This window comes from Arvicola amphibius, chromosome 15 (genome assembly GCF_903992535.2).
Source record: "Arvicola amphibius chromosome 15, mArvAmp1.2, whole genome shotgun sequence".
In the NCBI taxonomy this organism is placed as follows: domain Eukaryota; kingdom Metazoa; phylum Chordata; class Mammalia; order Rodentia; family Cricetidae; genus Arvicola; species Arvicola amphibius.
In genome coordinates this window covers 53,003,877-53,017,471 of record NC_052061.1, presented here as the reverse complement: position 1 = coordinate 53,017,471, position 13,595 = coordinate 53,003,877, and the positions used below count along the sequence as shown (strand labels likewise).

Genomic DNA, 13,595 nt, shown 5'->3' with positions numbered 1-13,595 from the left:
ATAAAGAAATGTGTCTCCAGTTGAAGCTACTTTGTATATCCAATCACGAGTATAATAACTCTCTCATAGAGAGCTAACTTCAGCACAATGACATAATCAGTTTTTGGTTCCTAAGCTATTTTGAGTAATACACACAGATGAAAGACGCTAAGTACCATTTTCAGAAACAAAACTAATAAGAAAATTAATAGAGGAAAGAGACTAACAAGCAGCCTAAAACTCAGCTGACCTAATTAATAGTCATTATAACACATTACGATACTAATGAAGCCAGCGTGTCTTTTAAATTACTCTATGTTTCATTATGTGTATGTAGGGACTGGGGTGCATATGTAAGTGCAGAGCCCTCAGAGGAAGATGGCATCGAATCCCTTGGAGCTGGAGTTGTGAACTATTCAAACGGTGGCAGAAAGCAAACCAGGAGCAGGAGCTCCTACCAGCTGTCCCATCTCTTCAGCACCATGTCAGTGTGCTGGAACACAAGACTAGAAACATTAGGCTATGACAGACATGCTGAGGTTTTCAAGACATGGTCCAGCTTTAGTGAATAAGTGCTCATTACTGCTACATTCAATAGAACTGATTATAAGAATTAAGAAATATTCAACAGTTAGAAATATTCAACTTCAAAGGTATTTGGCTGCGTGTCAAATGTCAGAGTATGTCGGGAGATGACCCACTGTTAACAAGTCAGATTTATTTATCTGTTAATACGCAGGGAATCACACTCATGGCCTCACAAATGCCAGACATACATCCTACCACTGAGCTCAACTCACAATACCTCTCATTCATGAGAAACACTGAGCCCAGGCTGGTTCTGAATTTGCTATGGAGACAGAATGGCTTTGAAATTCCCCACTTCCTTGCCTCCATCTCCCAAGAACTAGAGATGTAATTACAGTTGTATGTGATGCTGGAGGTGGAAGCCAGCACTCACCAAGCACTTATGCAAGCACTCTGTCAACTGAGTTAGCTTAAACCTGAAACCAGAATTAAAAGTGGACCATCTTAAAAAAAATAAATCTCCTTTAAAAAGTGAACAACCTGAACTCATGTTACAGCTTCACCATGTTCAACCACTAGGTCAGTTACTGCAATGCACCAAGCCTCTGTCTTCTCATCAATAAGGGGGGAAATCAATAGTACCAACACTCAGAGCCGATACATGAGCATATCCTGTACCACACAGAGCACCACACAGGGCTTCACAGTAACACTAAGTGTGGGTAAAGTCCCCCAAGAGATGCATGTATCCTTAAGAGCTGGGATCTGAAGGTGGTGGCACTGTGGAGAAGCTCTACGGATATCTAGGAAGGCAGGCCTTATGTGACGCTCTGAGGTCACTAGCGATGTGACGGGCCTCCCAGCTTGTAAAGAAAGTGGTCCACGGGGACACGGTCTATCCCACATGCTCAAACCTGCCCCACTCAGACATATGAAGGCAAAACAAACCTCTATTCTTTAGAAATGAACTGTTTCATCTTTCTTGTTACAGTAAAAGTGAAGTTGCCTAGGACAAATGAGAACCATTTTTGTTCCTACATGGCTGCAGCACACAGCTCCAAAGGCAACTGGACACAATGTTACCAAGGATGCTCTGACTTGGACCACACTGTGGGTGCTCCTGCCCCAAGCTGAACCTATCATCAGCGGAGGGCTGCGAGAGGCTGGAGCTAAATTAGTGACACAAAACAGTTAAATTTATGAGCAAAATCATCAAAAGCTGAACATGCCAACCAAATTTAAAAGATGGAATAAGGTCAAAATATTTGTAAGTGGATGAAGACTTTGGGAATTCTGAAGTCAATATTGTCCACTCAGGACTAGTTCTTCGCCCTAACAGACTCACTTCCCTCTGTGCTGTGTGTGCCTCTCTGAAAGTATCCGTGAGAGATCCCAATTTCAGTTTGGAGTTTTATTTATCGATGGTAAGAATATCACATCCAAGCTCAAATTTTTTTTCAATACCATCTTTGGACTCCATAGTTTTGAGCACAGACTGTACTGTTTAGAGCACACGGAAGCCGATTATATCCAAGATGTATCACAGAGACAGAAGAAACGGGACACTAACAGCCTGGACCAGGTGAGCTCGCCACTTACAGGCAGGCTATTGTTCTGATGATTATAACCACTGCGAACTAAAAGCTCCAAATGGCACCAAGTCCAATTTAAAGTCTTTCAATACATAAAACAGAGAATTCATGGGCATAGAGTTCTTCAACAGGAAAAAATGGTACAACCAGCAGGACCTCCATTTAAGCTGTCATGGGGTGGGATGGGGGTCATTTGAAGCCATCTTTGTTGTTCCTTTAGGACTGGGGGGCAGGGCTGGCTATTGTAGCTCCTACACCTACATTTAGCTAACAAATAACTAAGAACAGTTTCTACTTGGCAGCCAGCTCATCAAGGATTCGAATGTATTATATTTCATATATATGTGTACACGCACATGTGTATTTGTGTTTGTGTGTAAGGATGGACTGGAATACAGGCAGGCGCACACGTGTGTGGAGGTCAGAGGACAACCTTGTCTGTCACTCAGGTACTATCCACCTTTAAGACCGGGCCCCTCATTAGCTGGGAGCTCAACCATTTTCAGCTACACCAGCTGCCTGGAAAGCCAGGGGCGCACCGCCCCCCCCCTCCAGCGGTGAAGTTACACACCACACTGCCATTGCGTCTGGTTATTACCACAGACATTCTGGGGATGGCGCTTGGGTCGGCATGGTCACACAGTAATCACATTGCTGGCTGAACTATCTCCTCAGCCTCCACTTTTGAAAACATCAAATTGTGGGCTGAAGAGATGGTTCAGCTGTTAAAGGCTAGGCTCACAAAATATAAAATATATCCAATTGCATTCAGAATTTGACCCATAGCTTGAAAGACTATGTTACAAAAAATAGAAACCAGAGCACCAAATGGTTTTGAGATGGGTGAGGATGTAGAGGGGAAAGATAAATATGAACATCATAAACAAATAGAAGAATAAGGGCAGAAGGGCTGGGGAGATGGTCTAGTAGTTAGGACCACTTGCTCCTCTTTCAGAGAACCTGATTGGTATTCCCAGCCCCCGGGTCTAGGAGCTGACAAGCCAAAGTAGCTCCTGGTAGTCCAAATGCCCTCTCTGGCTTCTGTGAGAACCTAAACACACATCAAATATACACAGAGAGACAAAATAAACATAAATAAAAATAAAAAATCTTTAAAGGGGAAAAAAGGAAGTAAGCAAATAACCCTTTAGAACAGGGAACAAGAGGTTTTGATACTAATGATTAATCTTTATATCAAATGGCAGCATCTCCCGTGCTTGAAAACCCAGAGCAGGCAAATTTTGACGGTGTCGGGTCTGAATGAGCTATGACGCTCTCGTTCTCATCTCTGACGCTGGGATTGGACCCTCCTGCACTGAAGTGCTCCACAGACTAAAAGTGAGGGAGGATGAAGGCCAGAACCCAGGCCCTGGTTTCAGCACAGCAGAAATGCTATTTCCAGTTCTGGCTCTGTCAGAACAGGAACAGTCAGTGTTTCGAGCCACAGTTATCAATAAGGCAGTTTCAAAGAACTTAGAATAAGTTCATTTTAATTGACTTCAATTTTAAAGTAATTAAGTGTGCAATCCAAGTATGAAAAGAAGTTAAATGTCACAAAATCAAATAGATGTACCAGATTCTGTTATGGTTTTATTATTATTTATTGTTATTTATTATTCTTATTATTATATCTTGGAATAACCATGACATACTGTGTGCTCTTTGTCTCTCCTCTCCTCCTATCTCTTTTGAGACAGGGTCACACGGTGCAGCACAGGCTGGGCTGGAAGGGAGTTCAGCTGTCTCAGCCTCTCTCCAGTGCTGTAATCGCAGGACTCCTCCTGGCTCTTCCCCAGCAAACACAGTATCCATTTTCTATATGCTGGGCACCACATAGAAAGGGTGGAGCGCCAGAGTAGACAGAGAAGCTTTGAGGGCTCTCCCCTTCCCCACCTCTCTCTAGAGACCAGTGGAAGGAGAAGCACAGCCTACAGCCATGACACCTGGGTTTATTCTAGGTACCACAGAAGAAGATTTAGAAGACAAGATGATGGATCCATCACTAAAGCAAGGACCTGAGCTTGAATCTTCTCTCTCCATTCCTCCCTCTCTCCCTTTCCTCCCCCCTCCCCCATCCTTCCCTCTCTCCCTCCCTCCCTCTTTCCCTCCCTCCCCCCCTCCCCCCCCCCCGTGTAAGTCCACAAGTATTAATGGTGCACGCTCCAAGAGACAGGCCGTGAACTGGAAAAGTATACCACTTCCACTTATGTTCGGTTTGGGCACACATACCTCCAGCAGGCCTGGGAATTCTCACGGCGCTCTACCTAAGTGCTTCACGCTTTCTAATCCTGAACTCGTGTGAAACCACAATGGCTTTAAAACTGCTCATCTTATAAAGAAAGTCTAGCTCAGAAATCTAATAAAAAAAGAGATGTCAACATAAGCTAACATTTAGGGATAGTCTCTGAAATAGAGTCCTAAAATTTACTCTTTTTTGGTTTTGTTTTGTTTTTCAAGACAGGGTTTCTCTGTAGTTTTGGAGCCTGTCCTGGAACTCGCTCTGCAGACCAGGCTGGCCTTGAACTCACAGAGATCCACCTAGCTCTGCCTCCTGAGTGCTGGGTTTAAAGGCGTGTGCTACTACCGCCCAGCCTAAAATTTACTTTTAGGAGAAATAATATAGGCAAAAATATAAATGTTAATAACAGAAAGCTCACCAAATAACATTAGTAGGCATAAACTCTATAAAGTCAAGTATAAAATAAAACTATTCTGCAAATATTGGAGAAATGGCAAAATCAATACCACAGAAATTAGGAAGTTTGCTGGAAATCAAACCACCCTGCTGACAGACTCCCCACTGGGGTGAAGACAGCCACTGTCTACGTGAATGCACACACAACCTCTGCCCTGGCTGAGCACAGCCACTGTCTACGTGAATGCACGCACAACCTCTGCCCTGGTTGAGCACAACCACTGTCTACGTGAATGCACACACAACCTCTGCCCTGGCTGAGCACAGCCACTGTTGTCTACGTGAATGCACACATGACCTCTGCCCTGGCTGAGGACAGCCACTGTCTATGTGAATGCACACACAACCTCTGGCCTGGCTGAGGACAGCCACTGTCTATGTGAATGCACACACAACCTCTGGCCTGGCTGAGCACAGCCACTGTCTACGTGAATGCACACACAACCTCTGCCCTGGCTGAGCACAGCCACTGTCTACGTGAATGCACACACAACCTCTGCCCTGGCTGAGCACAGCCACTGTTGTCTACATGAATGCACACACAACCTCTGCCCTGGCTGAGCACAGCCACTGTCTACGTGAATGCACACACAACCTCTGCCCTGGCTGTACACTCCCTCCTGGCTTCCAAGGACGCATCTGCCTCTTTATGCTTCTCATTACCCAGTGAATAAAACGCACAGGAGTATTACCACAGAAAGTAAAAATGCTTGCGGTGCCTTAAAACCTACTAAAGGAAGTCACTAATTGGAATTAATTTCCAAACCTAGAGTAGTGCTCATGGGTAACACACTAATGTATGAGGCCCTAGGTTTCATCTTGAGCATCCTGGAAAAAATATCTAGAAGATGGGGTGATGGTTCAGTCAGCTAAGCAAGGACCTGAGCTTGAATCCTCAGCCCAGTGCTGGGGAGGCAGGGGCTGGTCAGCCAGCCTAGCCAACATATTGAAACTGCAGGTTCGGTGAGAGATCCTATCTCAAAAAAGATTGGAGAACAACTAAGGAAGACAGCTAGTGCCAGCTTCTAGCCTTCTTACTCACAAAAGTACACACACACACACACACACACACACACACGCGCGCGCGCGCACACACACATGCACACACGTACACACGTACATGTACACACACACGCCATTCTAGAAGAAGGAAAACAGATGGTGGAGGCCTCAGAAAGTCCCCTTTCCAAGGGACGACATGTGTCAGGGAGTCTCAAGAACACACTAAGCAGGGCTAATAAACAGAGACATAAGAAAGCAATGGGGTAAGAAACATTTCAAAGCCTCTCAATAATTTAAAAGCTATTGACAGCATCGTGAGGTGTTTTTATTATGGCTTTCTCCCCCTCTGCTAATTGGATAAGGATCTTTCTTGGAAATTTGCCAACGTGTAGTTTCACGCTAAAGCTACCACGGTTTAATTTCTAAGGGAGGGGGTAAATGACTCATCAAAGTGTCACCTGGCAATGTGGAGGGGAAGACCATTGCTGGTGACACCACACTGGGGCGGTGCAGGCTGACCCACTGAACTCCCAGAGAGCAGGCAAGGCTAAGTGTCCCATGCTGCTCTTGATGGGACCAGGTCACAGGCTCGGACACACAGCTGTACTGGCAGAATAAGAGGGACCAGCGGAGGTGGAGAAATGACTTACATACCAGCACAGGTGAAAGTCACCCTGCCCGAGGTAAATTCTACTGTGTGTGAAATCTCAGGTGAAAAACGGTGCCTAACAAGCCACTTTCCACACCATCTCCACTACAGTGGAGAGGCAGCCAGCGAGGAAATGCTGCACACAGGACTGAGGGATATCCGAGAGAACCCTAAAAACAGACACGATCACTTCCTCCCCTCCACCTCGCACACCCAAATAAAGTATAAAAATTATAAAGAATCCCAGAATCCCACAGAAACCTACTGTCAGAGGTCTAGCAGACTCAGCATCACGAAGGCCCTGCCGCTGGCCCAAAACTCCACAATGGAAGGACATACTGCCATCCTACTTGAGGGTCCAGTGGTCTTTGCCTCTGCAGCCCCAGGGCCCACCACAAACTGATAATAATCTGCACATCTTATAATCATGCACCACAGGTGGGCTCTCAAGGACTCAGAAGAAATATACGTAGTACTCTGTGCCAACCAGTGAGCAATCTTTCTTCCCATTCTCTTTCCCAATAGGAAAAAGGGCGGGGAGGTCTTTTCATAGCTGCAAACACAAAACATGGAACGGGACAGACAGACAGATATATAGATGATTGGTAGGTAAGTGGGAGATGATAGATAGATAGATAGATAGATAGATAGATAGATAGATAGATAGATAGACAGACAGACAGACAGATAGATGTTTTACAGTGCTAACAACAGGTAATGTAAGATTTATTTACTATTTTTATTTTATGTGCATTGGTGTTTTTGCTTACATGCAAGTCTTTGTACCACCTGTATGTATGGCGCTCACGGAAGCATCAAACCCACGAGAACTAAAGTTAACAGTTAACAGACCGCAGTTGAGAGCTGCCACGTGAGTGTTGAAAATCAAACCTGGGTCTTCTGCTCTAGCCACTGAGCTACCTCTCTGGTTCCCAGCATATATGTTAGACAAGATTGATAAATTAATAACTGAGAAATTAAGCATGGGAAAGACCAAAACCACACTGCTACCCACTAGCTTTCTGTACCCTTTGTGAGGACATAATGTCGTCTGGGGGCTTGTATCAACCCTGGCCTTTCCTTTGAGAAAGTGTGGCATGGGGCAACATAGAATATTACCTGTGTGGTAGAGGGGAGTCTTACTGGCTATATCTTCATTTCTAAGAAAAAAAAATATATTCAAGGTTGTGCACCAATATGGATATTTACAATGTGCGAAGAGACAAACCAAAAATGGTCAACAGTAAGCAGATCATGGTCATCAGAGCAGACTGCACAGTGGAATATTTCACATTGTCTACGATGTTCTCTAACAAAATTCAAAGAGAAGATCTCTGTAGTAGAAGAAAAATGTAGGAATACTGAGTAGCAAGTATGTAAAGCTAAGACGGTGGGGTGTATGTGTGCAGGCGGGTGTGAGCACGAGTGTGTGTGTGTGTGTGTGTGTGTGTGTGTATGCATGTGTGTGTTGCACTAATATCCCCATCCAAACACTAATCTAGTCCAAAATGCTTATTTTGGGAGATCTGACGAAAGCCTGCAAGGTGGTAGAGCTATTCGCCACTGACATCTCAATGTTGGGGGTGCTGGGCTTTAGAGACACGGGTGATCTTCCATTATTCCAGTCTTCTGGTTTCCCAGGTGTTCCGCGATGACAGATACATATTATTTACTACAAAGGCAGAAGTGCATGTGGTTAATTACTCTGAGCGTCTCAATATGCCCCTCGCACGCCTTCCTCTGCAGCAGAAGTGGGAAGGATGATGATCACTCCCTAGAGCCTCTGCACGTCAGAGTCTGCGCCGCATACAAATGAGCCTGCCTGCATGAATCCACTGGTGGGAAACTCCAGCTCTCAATGGCAGTAATTAAAGGAAGAGAAGCTCCTTGGGCTGTTGCCACTCATAGCATTTGGAGGCTCGGCTTCCATTCTGCAGGCAAGGCGAGCACCTGTGAGGGCAGAACGGTGTCTAGTGTGCAGACTGCTGGGACGGGCCAGATGCGCACCACGCCGGGCAGGTTGTGTGGACTTTTCCAATCATTTTTGAGACGGGAATTCTAAGTACTAAACCCTTTCGTGCTTGAAATATGATCAAAACAGATCTGTGTGCTGTAACCACACCTAAGTCACATGCCCAAGATGCTAAATGAGTCACAGACAGAGATCTGGCTGTGCTCAGACAATGAGCCTGCCAGACGTGACTCAGTGAAAGCCCACTTGGAAAAAAAAAATCATTTTTAACTATAAACGTTACTTGTTTATAAATTTGTAAATATTTATATAGATTAACTGTGATGAAAACTAAATGCCATGAGACCTATTTAAAAAGTGGATTTTGCTTCTTCGGACACCTTACTGCAAGTCCTCGCAGGGCTCAAACTGGCTTCGGGAAGAAAGCAATCGAATGTGGCTCCTTGTAGAATCTTTGAGAGTAAGGCTAACAGCTAAATCAATAAGCACCAACAACCCAAAACTACATTGCCTTCCACAATTGCCCTTTAAGGCTCTTTCTGGTTCTATTATTATATTATCACCGGGCTAGGGACGGAACCTGGATCCTGTGTGTCACGCGTGGACTCTGCTTCGGAGCGATACCTCCGGCCTGAATCTTCTCGTTTTAGATGTATGTACCCCATGGTTTTTATTTCACTTGAACTAATACTAACGAAGGCAAGAGTGTTGGCATGTAAAACAAAATAAAAAGAAGCTCACTGCAAAAGATGAGTCACTCAAACCTCAAGCTGTGCCCGTTTTGATATGAATGTGACTGGCACTGTGTGGTGACACCTCCACATTTCCCACCACAGGCTGTGGGAAATCACTGGCTCCAGTAAGACATAGTCACCAAGTCTTATTCTACAGATACAACCATGCAAAAAGAAAACATGCCTTAAAGCTCATTAGGTAAGAGATTAGAGGCATGGCAACGGGATGGTGAGGTTCTCTAGGGACAGGTGTTGAAGGTCACAGCGAATAATGTTTCTGTACTAACGTGTAAGTGCTGGGCTAAGTAACACGGGTCTAAAACACAAGTTGCACTAAGAATAGACGCAGCACACTTCCCTTCCCCGGGGAAACGGTAAAAATGATGAAAGAAACAAAAATATCATGAAGTGTGCTTTTGTACTTCTAAGTCTATAATGTTCTGAGTTCTTTGATATACTTCCTATGCCAACACAGGTTATGTGCTCACTCGTGGATAAAACATCTCCAGAAGGTCATCTAGGAAGCACAAAGAAGAAACTCCCTATAAAGACAGAAGATAGAAACCAGAAACAAAAAAAAGAAAGGGACTTTATAGGACAACACTTCCTGTTCTCGTTTTTCTTCTGAGACTGGTTTATGGCTCAGTGTTAAAGAACTTCCCTGGCATGTTTAAGGCCTTGATTTCCATCCCTGGGACTGAGGTAGAAAAAAGAAGGGGGAAGGGCATAGGCATGAGAAAGGGGAAGAAAAAAGAGGGTGCTGCTTTTTGAATCACACAGATATAATATCAACTCAAAATATGGACCCCCATACTCCATATATAGCACTGCACTTCATCAGAAAGTTCAAACTGCCCATTAGTCTCCACACATATGGCTGAGAAAATCACTAACCCTCACACAGGGCCACAGGATACACCCAAGAAACACCTGAGCTCACCTGACTGACACCAAAGGACAGAAGCTGCAAAGGCTGCAGAGACAAGGGGGTGGGGGTGGTTACCTTCCTGTCACAGGTTTTGGGACTTCCAGTGGTATTCTGCTTGAGAAAGCCAGCTGTTGTGGACCATCGCGTGGGGTTTTTCCTGGAGGGCTCCTCAGACGAAAAGTTATTGTCACTGACAGAAGTGGAGAGGCCACTTAAAGCTGGGTCACTGCTCCGGCGGACATGAAGTGGCATATCTAGACACACAAAGAGAAGATTGGGCTTAGCAGAAATGAATACCACACTAGGAAAGGTGCATCCAAAGACTAGCGACTGAAGACTAACACTTTTTTTAATTTTGTAACCTAAGGTTTAATCACATATATTTACTGTGTCTGTGTACGTATGTGGGTGTGTATGTGCCGTGGCAAGCTGGAACAACTGGCACAAGGTGAGCCTCTTTCTGCTACTATGTGGGGTCCTAAGATGGAATTCAGATCTATGGGCTTGGAAGCAAGTTGAGCCATCTTGCTAGCACAACTAGTACTTTTACACAGACACAGCGGGCCAGCACACTAAAGCAAAACCCTAGCGGGCCTTGAGATACCCTGGTGGTGAAGGAGACGGAGGAGAGGTCTAGCTCTGGACAAGGCTGCCTGGGCTGGCATCTGGGATTCAGCACTTGTAGCTAACATGACTTAAGCAAGAAGCCTAGCTGTCTGTCCTCTACCAAACTGAGAATAACAACCCACACTGCTCTTATTTACCATTACGTCCAGATAAATTATCCTAAATATTACATAAGACATTTAACAAAACAAGAAAACAAGATTATCTCATCTAACTTTTAATTATATCTACAGAATTAGAAAGTACAACATAGACAAAGCTTGGATAGTAAAGGATTATGCTGAGCCGGGCAGTGGTGGTGCACACCTTTAATCTCCGCATTTGGAAGGCAGAGGCAGGAGGATCTCTGTGCATTTGATACCAGTCTGGTCTACAGAGTCAGTTCCAGGACAGACTCCAAAGATACACAGAGAAACCCTGTCTGAAAACAAAAACAAAAGAATTATGCTGAATATAATGTTGCTATTCCTCAATAAAGTATCATAAGGAAATTCAAAGCACACAGTTGTTTCTTGTCCCTAAGAGGATAGTGGTAGGTAATTCTCATTGTCAACCTGAAAAGATGTAGATTATTCTAGGAGATATCTTTGGGCATGCCTATGAAGACATATGTTCCATCTCACAGCAGAAACTGCTCACCAGCGTCAGCACAGTGTGGGACACATTCTACTCATGATCCTGCTACACGGCTACCCGGAACCATCATGTCTGCCTGGATGTGAGCACCATGTCAGCCTCCTAATTTGAAACGATGGGAAAGCACACCTTTGTGGAACAGCAGTATGACGAAATCTCCCTTATATTCTAAGGGATTGAAACTCTTACTGGACCTCACAGCCAAAGTTAATAATACACGGTAAGGTCACTTAAGACTTGAGACTGCTGCCCTACTGTGTACTCAGCCTGTTTGCCTAACCTGACCATAAAAGAACAACCAACATTCCAGGCCTTGGCTTTCCCATGTAATCAACCTTTATACCCTAAACTAATAAATAGCTGTAATCTTAAATTATACACTCTTCCATTCCCCGGACCCATGAGTAACGTGCACATGTATGTATGTTATGGTAATAGATGCTGGAAGCAGCAAATATGCTGGAAGCAACATTATAAAACGAATATCCAACATAAACGTTGAAGACAACATGCAGATAGCATTCGTTTGGTTATCTGGGTCTGCTGGAGTCTGTGACTTAATCCCTTGTAAATCCCTACTAAAAATTCTGCAAAGTGTCCTTCATTCTGCACCTCATGTGATGCTTTCTTTGCTGTTCAATAAAAGGAGCAAAGTCCTTTGTTAGGGAAGCGCAAACACAGGGACGGGCAACACAAGAGAGCTTTTGGGCAGACACAGATTCGGGCTCAGACCAGACAGACAGGGAATGATGGGAGACACGGGGAGAAAGAAGTAGAGAACTCGAACTCCCACGGGGAATGTGCTTTTAATCTCTTTCCCTTGAAGCGACACTGGCACATTAAGGTACTCGGAGGCTACTGCGGATGCGTCCAGCACCGTGCACATCTGTTCAGTCTACACAGCTGCATCTGTAAATAAAAGCTGTCTCTAGAAAGAGAGGGTCGGAGGTGGAAGCTTTCTGCCAAGCAGATGAAGAAGCACAGATATGGGACGCACAGATAGGTAGCCCTCCTGTGCGGCCGTCAGAGCCATGTTTGTATTTTAGGGAAACGGATACCAAGGAGTCACCATAAATCCAGTCTGGGCATCATCTTTGTACTACCTTCGAATGATCATCCCGTGGGACGCCAGCTGGCATCCTCATAGGTGTGTGTGTGTGTGTGTGTGTGTTTTCAACAAGGTGAATTTGAGTAACAACAATAACCAGGCCGGTCAGAAAATTACAGAACTACATGAGGAAGTTAGCAGTGAATTAACTAGGGAGTCTCAGAAAAACCATGCAACAAGGCGAGAAGCTCAGGTTTCAAAGGCTCTGAGTGGCCACAAGAGCTGGGTGATCACAACACAGAAGGAGCCTTGGCTGACCTCAAAGGGGAGCCTCCAATGTTATGGTGATTGAAGGTCACCAGACATGGGAGAAAGCACCCGGACCTGCTCACAGGTAGAGAAGTCAGCTAAACTGCTCTTGTAGAAATGTGCACCGTGGGCTAGAAGAGCAAGGGGGGATGGGTACAAAGACAATCAGATGATGGAGCATGCTCTGGAACTAGATAGAATAGTGTGGTCACTGCAGCCAAGAATTGTTTATTGTGCATTTCAAAACAGCGAAAGCAAAGGATCCCACACATTCCCAAGACAAATAAGTGAAGAATGTGTGAGAGGAGAGAGATGCTAGGTGCACTGTTTGTGTGCACATCCATCACTGCACATGGTACACGCGGGGCAGGATCACACTGTACTCCGTGAACATACACACTAACTACATACATCACTACACATCGTACACACGGTGCAGGATCACACTGTACTCCGTGAATAGACACAGTAACTACATATATCACTACACATCATAGCGGGCAGGATCACACTGTACTCCGTGAATAGACACGGTAACTATGAACTCAGAGATCCCAGTGTGACTCTGCATTCAGACTCACAGAAATTCAAATCCAGCAGGAGCTTTTTCTCTCTCACTACAATGGTGCCCACTTGGAGGTGTACTGGTTTATTTTTTTTTCCTTGGTTCTATAACTATATGAAAGGCATTTTTATGCAGCTTACACAAACACAAAGGTTGAGGCACAGACTATTAGAGCCAATGACTTCCTTTAGGTTCTGAATGATTTTACTCTTTACTATGAGCCCTGAACCAGTCACAATGGAGAAACAAGTGAGTTACGACACAGATAAGATGGGCTCAAGAATACAGGAACAGCCAGCTGTGGTCACAGATCAGTGTCCTAGACAAAGTT

The 13,595-nt window shown here is 44.7% G+C and overlaps 1 protein-coding gene across 15 annotated transcripts in view; it reads right to left on the bottom strand.

Moving 5' to 3' along the window:
- Positions 1-13,595, bottom strand: part of Pard3 (par-3 family cell polarity regulator) — a 516,377-nt gene that overhangs the window by 283,164 nt on the left and 219,618 nt on the right. For all 15 annotated transcript variants that reach the window (XM_038312958.2, XM_038312952.2, XM_038312953.2 and 12 more), the window contains exon 4: positions 10,155-10,333. In XM_038312958.2, the coding sequence (XP_038168886.1) occupies positions 10,155-10,333 (179 nt within the window). The remainder of the gene's footprint in view (positions 1-10,154; positions 10,334-13,595) is intronic.